This window comes from Balaenoptera physalus (genome assembly GCF_965194825.1).
Source record: "Balaenoptera physalus genome assembly, chromosome: 19".
NCBI classification, from domain to species: domain Eukaryota; kingdom Metazoa; phylum Chordata; class Mammalia; order Artiodactyla; family Balaenopteridae; genus Balaenoptera; species Balaenoptera physalus.
In genome coordinates, this window is record NC_138900.1 from 8,778,070 (window position 1) to 8,788,959 (window position 10,890).

The following is a 10,890-nucleotide window of genomic DNA, read 5'->3' on the forward strand; positions in this document are numbered from 1 at the left end:
TACCTGCTCAGTGGGCATGCTTGTGAACCTGATAGGTTTGTGGGTCTACGTGTGCTCAGCAGTGTGGGTGTTTGTGCAACTGTGTGTGTCCCTGACATTATGTCAGTCTGTGCGTCCCAGTGACCCTGTTAGCAAGTCAGGTTATGTATTTGTGTCTGGATGTGTGAGTGCTCCGTCAGCGTGTGAGTTTGTGCGTCCACGCCTCTGTCCAGGGTGTGCATTTGTGTGTCTGCAAGTCGGCTTGTCCCCGAGGCCCTGTCAGCACGTGACTTTGTGTACCCTGGAGCGCCAGACGGTCAGTCTGCGTACACGTCTCTGGGTGTGTGTGTCTGTGGGTCCCAGTCAGTGTGTCAATGTGTGTGTCCGGCTGTCCCGCTGTCTGGGCGGCCGATCAGCGCGCCTCCGAGCCCCAGGCCAGGCCCTGCCCCGCCCCCGGCTGCAGGGAAACCCCCCGCGCCGAGGTTGGGGGCGCGGCGCGCGCCAGCAAGTCCCGACTTGTCCGCGGCTGGCGGGCGGGGCAGTGGCGTCACGCGGGGGCGGGGCGTGGGACCCGCCAGGCGGGGGCGGGGCGGGGCGGGGCGGGGCTGCCGCCGAGCGGGCCCGGGATCTGCCGGGCGGCCTGAGACGCGGCGCGAGCCACATGCGAGCGGGTGCCTGGTGGCGGCGGCGGCAGCGAAACCAGCAGCAGCGGCGGCCAGGACGCGGACGCGCCTGCGGCCCGAGGAGCAGCCGAGGCAGCAACAGCAACGGCAACAGCGGCAGCCACTGCAGTTAGAGCAGCAGCAGCAGCAGCCACAGCAGCAGCCGCAGCGAGCGGCGCTCGGCGGGCGCGCCCTCCTGAAGGAAGCCGCCCGCCCCCCATCACCGTCCCCTCCGGCGTGTTCATGCCCCCGGGGTGAGTGTGCGCGCCCCAAGTCCCAGCCAGCGGCGATTGGCCAGGCCGGGTGGGCTCCCTGGAGGAGGTGGCGGGAGTGCACTCGGAGAGCAGTGGGGGGGCGCTGAGTCTCTACACCGTGCCTCCCTCTCTCCCTGCCCTCCCCACCCCCCTTGAGGCTGGTGTCGCTGGGCGGGAGGCACTGAGGGTCCGAGAGCGCAGGTGCCTCAGCGGTCTGACGGGTTTGTTTACAAACAATGGGGTGCGGGCTCGGCAGCGCCCCCTGGCGGCCAGTGCGGCCCCGGGGAAGTGAGTCGACCCCGACTGCCCCGGCCCCTGCAGTCCGGGAGGGGCGGGGGGTAGGGGGGGGACGGCGTGGAGGGGCGGCCACACCCCGGGCGCGCGCGCCCGCCGGGGGCGGCGACAGGGGGCGGCTCGCGGGCCGTGAAGTCTGCGGCTCCTGCGGGCGGGGGCTGCGCCCCAGCAACAGCCTGTTATTGGCCCCGCGCTCGCCTGGCGGGCGGGGCGGGCGCACGTGGCGGCGGCGGGGTTGGGGGGGGGTTGTGACAGCGCAGGGGGGCTTCTGGGCCCGCCGTGGGAGCGCGCGTGTGCGGGGTTGTGGATCTGCAGGTGTCTCGCCTGGGTGTGTGCGTGTGTCTGGCTCCGAGTTTGTGCTGGGGTCTGCAGGGAGTGCTTGTGTCAGTCCCGGGGAATGGTGGGGCTGTGGCCCGTCGTGGTGTGCGCGCCGTCCCCATGCGTGTTTGTGTGGGGTTCTGTCTGTGTACGCCGCGCCTGAAGGCGGGTGCTCTGTTTGTGTGTGGTGTACCTGTGTTGTGTCCTCTGTGACAGTTGTCTGTGTGCGCTGTTCGGGGGTGATTCTATGGGTCTGTATTGCCTGCCTGTGTTATAGTGTGTGGTTGTAGTGTGTTGGTGTGTTGCTTGAGTGAGCTGTTTGTGTTTACATGTGTGTGTCTTGCCCGATGTGCTGTGTTTGTGTATGCTTGTGTGTCTTGCCTGTGTGTACTGTCTGTGACTGTGTATATCTCCAGGGCATGTGGCTCAGCTAAGCGTTTGTGATGGTGTGCCTGCCCAGTGCCGATGTCTGTTTTCTCTCCAGGTGTCTGTGTGAGTTCTGCGTGGTGTGTGTGTCTGTGTGTGTGTGTGCTGGGGGTTGTCTGGTCTGTGTTTGCCTTGTGTGTCTGGCATTGGCGTCTGGGAATTGAGGAGCTGGGCTCTGGGGGGTCTGAGCAGAGCAGTCAGTGGATGTTGCTGGCAGCCTCTTGTATGGGGCTGTGTCTGAGCCCGTGTGTGTGTGTGTGTGTGTGTGTGTGTGTGTTGGGTCTGAGGGGCTTGTCTCTGATCGGCTGGCTCATGTGTGTCATGTGGGCTGCGTGTGTGTAGTGTTTATGTCAGTCACGTGAGACCAGTGTTTTCTGTGGGTGCTTTAGGTGTGCGCGCTGCCAGGGCAGTGTAGGATTAGAGTTAGCTGTAGTGTGTGTGTGTGTGTGTGTGTGTGTGTGCGCGCACGTGCACACGTGCATTTGCGCGTGTGTCCGGGGCTGACAGTTGGTGATGGTGTTTGCAGGTTGGGGGAGGAGGGAGGGTTGATGTCTGCTGTTCTGTTGCGTCTCTGTGTTGTTGCCGGCATGTGGTGATGCATCTGGGTCTGATGACATGTGTCTGTGTGTGCCAGCTTTACATGTGTCCTGGGGTCTGAGAGTTGGTGACAAGTGGGTGTGTTTCGGTTGTGTCGGTCCATGTGTGTGTCCATGGAGGTCTGTTTTGTGTTGATATGTGTGAGTCCTGAGGTGTGTAGGTCTTATCTATTGCGTGTGTGTTGTCGGGAGGGGCATGTGTGTTTGAAAAGTGTGGCAGTGCCTATTTGGTGTGTGTTTCTGTCTGTGCTTGTGATGGCTGCATAGTGTGTACGTGTGCGTCTGTGGGCCTATTAACAGTGGCTCAGCGGGTGAGATCCTGACAGTTTGTGTATGTGTGTGTATGTGTGTGTATGGGGTGGAGGGGACGGGTTGTGCCGGCCAGCATGCCTTGTGTGGATGGTTCTTCCTGTGGTCTGTGTGTATGTGTGTGTCCACGTTTTGGTCAGTGTTTGTATGTGTGTGTCCTGGGACATCTCAATGTTTTTGTGCAAATGGGAGACGAGGTGGGAGGTCTGGCTGGCCAGTCCTGCGTTAGCCTTTGTGTGTGTGTTGTGTACCCTCCACACACACCCCTTTGGGTCCTGTGTGAGTCCCCGTGTGTGTTGCGAGGCATCACAGTGCCTGGCTGCCCTCCCTGTGTGCCCATCACTGTGTTCCGGAAGTTAATCCCACCAGCCCAGGCCCTGTGTGAGTCCCACGTTGGGTGAGTTTGTGTTGCGGGGCTGTCAGCCCTCATACACACACACACGCCTGACAGACCCACAAGTCTGGGTCCTGCCTGAGCCCTTGTCCTTGCTGTGACAGCCACCCTGTGCCTCCTTGTCCCTCATGTGTGCCCATCACCATGTGCACGGGAGGCTATTCCGGCCAGCCCAGGCCTCGGGTCAGCCCCTGCGTTAGGGTGTGTCTTGAGGGGCCATCACGCACACCTACGGTCCCCTCCGTCTGGGCCCTGCGTGTGTTGTGGGCGCCAGCGCTGGGCTGCCTGGCCTGCCATGCGTACGAGAGTGGGGTGCCCTGTGTACCCCGGGTGGGGTGGGTGCGTCGTGGGGCCCTAGCGCCCCCTGCACTTCCCGGCTGACCGCACCCCTCTGCCCTGTCCTGCAGGCCCCAGGGAGCGCCATGGCCCGAGCACGCCAGGAGGGCAGCTCTCCCGAGCCCGTAGAGGGCCTGGCCCGCGACGGCCCGCGTCCCTTCCCCCTCAGCCGCCTGGTGCCCTCGGCCGTATCCTGCGGCCTCTGCGAACCCGGCCTGCCTGCCGCCCCCGCCGCCCCCGCCCTGCTGCCCGCCGCCTACCTCTGCGCCCCCACCGCCCCGCCCGCCGTCACCGCCGCCCTGGGGGCCCCCCGCTGGCCTGGGGGTCCTCGCAGCCGGCCCCGAGGCCCGCGCCCCGACGGTGAGTGCCCGCCCCGCACCAGGGATGCTGGGAGCTGGGAAAGAGAGACACGGAGGAACCGGAGAAGTGGGAGCGAGTGGGGGGAGGTGGCGAGCCGGCCGGGCCACGGGGAGGGTGTGGCCAGTGTGGTCTTTGTGTTGCAAGAAGCAGGAAGACTGAGTGGGAGGCAGGGGGTGGGGGGAGGCCGAATGGGAAGTCCCTCCTGGAATCTGACTGCAGTCCCCGAGTTGCAGCCCACGGTCTTTTCCGGGCCTGGGGCAACAGCTGTTTCCAAGCCCCCTTCTCCCGGTCTGGGTCCCCTGAAGCCCCCTGAGGACTGTAGTTGGAGAGAGTGGGCAGAGATGACTGTCACTTCTGGACAGTGGGGAGGGGTCGAGGGTGGCCTTTTGCCTTTTATCTGCATCTCTTTGGCCAGGGCCCGCCCTCTCTGCAGTCCGGCCGGAGGAAGGAGAGGGGGAGGGGCAATGGTATGGGGAAAGGGTGGGAGACGGGTCTTGGGGAGGGAAGGGTTAAAGGTCCCCTGCCTGATGGGCTGTTAACTCCGTGGTGCCCGGCTAGCCCCATCCCAGCCGGCACACTAGGTGGCAATGGAAAGATTGTCCCGGTTTCCCTCCCCACCCCGTCCCCGGACCCCAGAGAGATCAGGAGAGAGAAAACTTCCCCGGCTCTGTTCCCTGGCAGCAGAGGCAAGAGGAGACCCGATTTCTAGACCAGAGTCACAGGTGTGGAAACTGAGGCCCTGATTTTAGGTCTCAGGGATCCCTCGTGCCAGGACCTGGCGTGACAGGAGGGAGGAAGAGACGCCAGGGGAGCTCAGAATGTGCGTGTGGGGAGGAGGCAGGAAGGCATCTCCCGCATCCCAGCCCCCAGGCCCCTGCTCAGAGGCAGCCACAGTCTAGCCTTCTGGTTTCCAGGCCTCGGCCACATCCGGGGGTGTGGCTTCACTGTGGTTGGACACTAGAGGGCAGGAGACCTGAGGCTTGTGACTCTGGGTGTAGTCAGTCACCGTAGCCCTGTGTGACCTTGGGCCACTTCTTAGGGTGAGCCTCAGTTTCCCCATCTGTTGAGTGGAGCAGTCAAAATTTGGCACCGTTTTGGAAGGGAAGTATTTAGGTAGGATAAGAGGAAGCACTTCCAGACTAACACGGGTAGTGAGGTGGTAGCTGGCTAGACAGGTGACCCCAGGAAGGCCTCCCCAGGACTTCTTTTTTGCCTGGGGAGTAGGAGCTGAGAAATCTGGCTCTTAAAGGGGAAAACAGAATCTCTAAAATGAGGTGGGGAGCAGGAGAGAAATCAGGCGGCTGGAAAAGGGAGAAGTAGGCCCTGGATAACTGGTCCCCCCGGGACACCTCAGGGCCTAGAGGGGTGGTGGGTGTGACCACGGCCCTCGGCTTTTCCCAGGTCCTCAGCCCTCACTCTCGCCCGCGGAGCAGCACCTGGAATCGCCAGTGCCCAGCGCCCCGGGGGCCCTGGCGGGCGGCCCCACCCAAGCGGCCCCGGGAGTCCGGGGGGAGGAGGAGCAGTGGGCCCGAGAGATCGGGGCCCAGCTGCGGCGGATGGCGGACGATCTCAACGCGCTGTACGAGCGGCGGGTGAGTGCTGGGGGAGGGGTAGACGGCAGGTGGGACTTCCCGCCGGGGAGGGGGCTGCGGCGGCCCAGCCAGATGTGCGGCAGCTGCCGCCCTGCGCGGCGGGGTCGCGCTGGGGACAGGCAGGTGGGAGGGACGGCGTGTCCGCGGAGCCGCCGTAGGGCTAGGGCCCGCGCCGCGGCTGTCATGGCCCGGGGGAGGGCCGGGGCCGGGGCCGGGGTATCCGCGAGCCCTGCTGCGCGCCCGGGGTCCGCTGCCGCGGGGACTGAGGGCGGCGCTCGACTGAGCGGCTCATATATCCCGGGCTATTTATAGCCGGTGAGTCAGCAGCGGCGGCGCGGCCGCGCCCGCCCCTCCCACCCGCCCGCGCTGCTGCGGCGCGCCACCCCGCTTCCCGGGCGGGCCGGGGGCGGGCCCTGGAGCCCCGCCCCGCCGGAAGCCCCGCCCCGTTGGAGGCCCCGCCCCCAAGGCCCACAGCCAGGCCTCTCATTAAAGCAAAATATTTGAAGCCTGCAGCAGTGAACAGAGAATAACAAACACCAGGGCGCCCACCACCCAGATCTGTCCAACCTGAACATTACACCCACACTGCTTGCTTATTCAAAGAAAAAACAAAAACCGGATGTTGTGAAGCTCCTTGTTTCCCTCCCTGACCCTCTTCCCCTCACCCCTTCCAAAGGAAATCTCTGAAACCTCTCAAATTGGCCTGTCCATTCCTCTGCAGGTGTTGATTCTTTTACTACATATTTACCAGGCCACAAACAATGCTTAGGATTGTGGGGCGTTTCAGACTTAATATACGTGATATAGTATGTGTTCCTCTCCAAACTCCCCGCTTCTCAGTGTTATGCTTGAGATTCATCCATATGGGCAAAGGAGCTTTAATTCATTCGTTTTCACGGCCATGTAGCATTTTATTGGATTGACATGTAGTATCCTTGTTCATTTTCTCATTGGTGGGTATTTAGGACTTTCCAGAAATGTCTCAAAATTTTATTTATTTATTTATTTATTTTTGTTTGTTAGTTGGTTTGGGTTTTTTTTTTTTTTTTTTTTTTGGCTCTTCCAAAAAATACACATCTCCAGGTGCACGCATGTGTCTCCAGAGCAGATACCTGGCTGGTCTGCTGGCCCTCAGCCTTAGTAAATGATAGCCTGCGCACCAAGGTGACTATGCCAGGTGGCACTCCAAAGCAGTGAAACAGCGGCAGGCTTTTAAATTTCTGCCAATCTGATGTGCCCCCTTGGCCACCTTCTCCTGGCTGCAAAGTTTAGTGGGGAGTGATAAGGAGGCAGGCTGGTACCAGGCAGCCCACCCCCAGCCACCCATTAGGATCATTAGGATGGTTTATCTGACCTTCTTGTTCACATCTGTAAAATGGGTTTCTCCTTCCCACCTTGTGGGGATGAGATTAGGTGGGCCCTGCTAATTAGCACCGGATTTAGCCCTGCATTCAGTACAGGGAGTGGAGGGTACTATAGATATTCATAAGTTTTTTAGTATTGTTAATTTTTATTGGTGGGAAGTCTTTTCTTGTATCTAGCTTCCTTCGTTTCTAACACTATGGAACTGAGATGGTCCTAGAGGCTACCCCCAGCCTTCATCCTGCCACTGAGGAAAGGTTAGCTTTACCTCGACATACTTCCGTGCAGCTTCAGTGCAGATGGTGAACCATTCCCAGTTCTTCCACAGATTGTTCTAGAATTGCTGAGACTATGGGCTCCCTGCTCCCTTCTGTGTGGCTCACCAGCCTTTTATAGGAGGGCAGATGGGCTGCAATCCAGCCCCACCCCTCAGACCCGTGTGACTTTGGTTGGGTAACTTTCTCATCTGGAGACCAGGGACTAGGAGACCACAGCTAATATGTGCAGGCCCTGTGCTGAAGACGCTGTCTGCATCCCTTCCGTCCTAGTCTCATGTTCCAGAGGCCCTTGGCCCAAGGTGGGCAGAGAAATGTATCTGGACCCGATGAACAATAATAATAGTACCGACCTCAGAGGGTTGGTTGAGGGCGTAGCTCACTCTTAGAACCGTGCCTCGTTCCTCGCTGCCCTTCGACCCGACCACCTAGGCGCCCCAATCTCAAGCCCACTCTAACTTGGTCTGCGCTCTCTTTCCCTAGAGACAAGAGGAGCAGCAGCGACACCGCCCCTCCCCCTGGAGGGTCCTGTACAATCTCATCATGGGACTCCTGCCCTTACCCAGGGGCCGCGGAGCCCCGGAGATGGAGCCCAATTAGGTGCCTGCACCCGCCCGGTGGACGTCGGGGACGTGGGGGGCAGGACCCTCCCACCTCCTGACGCCCTGGCCAGTGCGGGGGACTTTTTCTGCACCATGTAGCATACTGGACTACCAGCCCTGCCTATCCCAGGGGCGGGCCAGGGCAGCCACTCCAGACCCAGCCCCGGCCTAGCCTGGGGGGCACTGACGGAGATGTGGACTCCTGGGTCCCTGGCTGAGGAGCCAGGGGAGAGAGGGCTGACGGACTCAGCGTCTGAAGGCGGCGGTGACCGAGGCGGTGGGGGACTGAGCCGCCCGCCTCTGCCGCCCATCACCATCTCAGGAAAGGCTGCTGGTGCTGGCTGCCCGTTCCAGCTGCAGGGGTGACACTGGGGGGGGGGGTCTCTCTCTCTCTCCCAGTGCTCCTTCACTTTGGGCCTGGCCTCAGGCCCCTGGTGCTTCCCCCCCTCCTCCCGGGGAGGGGGCCCGTGAAGAGCAAATGAGCCAAACGTGACCACTAGCCTCCTGGAGCCAGAGAGTGGGGTGCGTCTGACGGCCGCCCCAGCCCAGCGCCCAGCCATCTTCCCTGAGCCAGCCGGCGGGTGGTGGGCATGCCTGCCTCACCTTCATCTGGGGGTGGCCAGGAGGGGCCCAGACTGTGAATCCTGTGCTCTGCCCGAGACCACCCCCCGCCCCCCCATCAATCCCATTGCATAGGTTTAGAAGAGAGCACGTGTGACCACTGGCATTCATTTGGGGGGTGGGATATTTTGGCGGAAACCGCCCCAGCCTTAGTCCCCAGGGCGAAGCGCTGGGGGGAAACGGGGAGTCAGGGAGGGGGGGAATCTCAGAAGAGGGAGGAGTCTGGGAGCGGGGAGGGATGGCCCAGCCTGTAAGATACTGTATATGCGCTGCTGTAGATACCGGAATGAATTTTCTGTACATGTTTGGTTAATTTTTTTTGTACATGATTTTTGTATGTTTCCTTTTCAATAAAATCAGATTGGAACAGTGGATACTCTTCCTGCTCTCCTTCCCTGCAGAGGGGCCTGCGCAGAATCTGTGAGCCCTGTCTCGGAGGAGGTGCGGGGCAGTGCGCAGATCACCCTGAGGTGTCTGTCCTTGTGTTTAAAGGACGGCTCCGGGGGACTTCCCTGGTGGCGCAGGGGTTAAGAATCCGCCTGCCAATGCAGGGGACACGGGTTCAAGCCCTGGTCCAGGAAGATCCCACATGCCGCGGAGCTACTAAGCCCGTGCGCCACAACTACTGAGCCCGAGTGCCACAATTACTGAAGCCCGCGCGCCTAGAGCCTGTGCTCCGCAACAAGAGAAGCCACCGCAATGAGAAGCCCGCACACCGCAACGAAAAGAGTAGCCCCCGCTCACCGCAACTAGAGAAAGCCCACGCGCAGCAACGAAGCCCCAATGCAGCCAAAAATAAATAAATAAAAATTAAAAAAAAAGGACAGCCCCGGTGCCACTGTGTGCACCCAGCCTTCATGCACCCCTCGTCAGCTCCCACTAAAAGCTAAGCCCCTGAGGACAGGGCCTTTTTGGGTGTTTTCTCCTCACTTTATCCCCACTGGATAAAGTATGTCAGGGGGGCTTGATATTTACAGAATAAATGAATGACCTATAACTTACTCAGAAGTCCCACTGGGAGGAGTCCTGGGGAACTGTCGGTCATGAGATGGACCTGGTCCCTGCCCTCAGGGAGACAGAGGTGACATCTGGGATCAAGGTGAAACTTCACCCATGTAGCCACCCTAGCATACTCTTAACCGTAAGGCCTAGCATTAAAAACCTGTGTTGAATTAATACAAGAAGGGGAGGGAATTCCCTGGAGGTCCAGGGGTTAGGACTTAGTGCTTTCACTGTCAAGGGCCCAGTTTCAATCCCTGGTGGGGGAACTAAAATCCTACAAGCCACGCAGCGTGGCCAAAAAATTAAAAAACCAAACAAGAAGGGGAGCTTCTTGGGAAAATAGGGCAACCAGCCAAATGCTTCCCTTGTGTTGTCTTCCATACAGGACTGCCCCAGACAGAGGTTCAGACCCAGCTCTGCCCCTTCTCCTGGCTGTCCTCACTGGAAAAGGGGCAGTTCAGAGGCAATGGCCCTTCTAAAAGGCCAGGCCGAGGGAAACGGGAACCATCATTTTGGAGAGGAATTTGGCAAAACTTGGAGGATGTACATACCTATGGCAGCAAGTGCCTTCCTGGCTGTGTCTCCCTTAGAAGTGAACGTGCACAGGTGTCCAAGAGTTGGCAACGCGCAAAGCCACCACCTAAGTACCAACAGCGGTTGGAAGGGTAAATCAAGTCTGCTGTTGTACAACAGGACAATAGAGAGTAGTGAAGTGGAATGAACTAGAACTTTATCCCTATGAATAAACAACAAATAATAGCAAGAACAGCAAGTAGCAAAATGATGGTGGGTACTGGGTGTATATCCTATGGTATTATTCCATATTTTCGTCATGCTTACATACTTGTGCATGGGGCCCAAGGCCCTGAGGTGGGGTGGGAGGTGGTGTGCCCACCCAACCGTCTGGCAGGGAAGCTCTACTTGGTCCTCACTGCTCCCCTGGCAAAGAATGCACCCTCCTCCTGCCACCAACAGCCTCCCCTGTCCAGGAACAGTTTGCTGAACTAATTTTTTTTTTCTTTTGGCCGTGCCACACAGCTTGTGGGATCCCGATTCCCGGACCAGGGATTAAACCCAGGCTCCCTGCAGTGGAAGCCCTGAGTCCTAACTACTGAACTGCCAGGGAATTCCTGTCGCTGAATCATTGATCTGGTTGTATTAGGTCACGATTTTATTGTTTTCTCTTCGTCAGATTTTTGTTTCTGCTTCCTCTCTCCTGCCTTCTCTTGGATTATTTGAATACTTTTTAAGAATTCTTTTAAATGTATCTTTTGGTGTTTCAGCATTTTTTTAGGACTGCTCTAGGGATTACAAACTCATCTTTAACCTATCTGCTATGTGTCTATTGTACCACATCACTTAAAATACAGAAGCTCTGCCACTGCACATCCCTGCTGACCCTCTACTTCTCCATGAAATGATGGATTTCATGCTATAGTTGTCATACGGATCACATCTGCACACCTTAACTTCCACAAGACATGTATTAACTTTTGCTTTATTTATTT

The 10,890-nt window shown here is 59.1% G+C and overlaps 1 protein-coding gene across 2 annotated transcripts; it reads left to right on the plus strand.

The window, feature by feature from the left end:
• The first annotated feature begins 756 nt into the window (after window positions 1-756).
• Window positions 757-8,752, plus strand: BBC3 (BCL2 binding component 3). Of its 2 annotated transcripts, none has more exons than XM_082438270.1 (4): window positions 757-895; window positions 3,640-3,928; window positions 5,330-5,520; window positions 7,641-8,752. In XM_082438270.1, the coding sequence occupies exons 2-4, from the start codon at window positions 3,655-3,657 to the stop codon at window positions 7,755-7,757; spliced, it is 582 nt and encodes a 193-aa protein (XP_082294396.1). In that variant the 5' UTR covers window positions 757-895; window positions 3,640-3,654; the 3' UTR covers window positions 7,758-8,752. The 2 variants fall into 2 exon arrangements, with proteins under 2 accessions (XP_082294396.1, XP_082294397.1); XM_082438271.1 differs by lacking the exon at window positions 757-895 and adding an exon at window positions 1,448-3,235.
• The last annotated feature ends 2,138 nt before the right edge of the window (window positions 8,753-10,890 follow it).

Coding starts and splice junctions, on each gene's coding strand:
- BBC3 (XM_082438270.1), top strand. CDS start 3,655: ATGGCCCGAGCACGCCAGGAGGGCAGCTCTCCCGAGCCCGTAGAGGGC. Junction 3,929..5,329: donor CCGAGGCCCGCGCCCCGACG/GTGAGTGCCCGC, acceptor GGCTTTTCCCAG/GTCCTCAGCCCTCACTCTCG. Junction 5,521..7,640: donor ACGCGCTGTACGAGCGGCGG/GTGAGTGCTGGG, acceptor CTCTTTCCCTAG/AGACAAGAGGAGCAGCAGCG.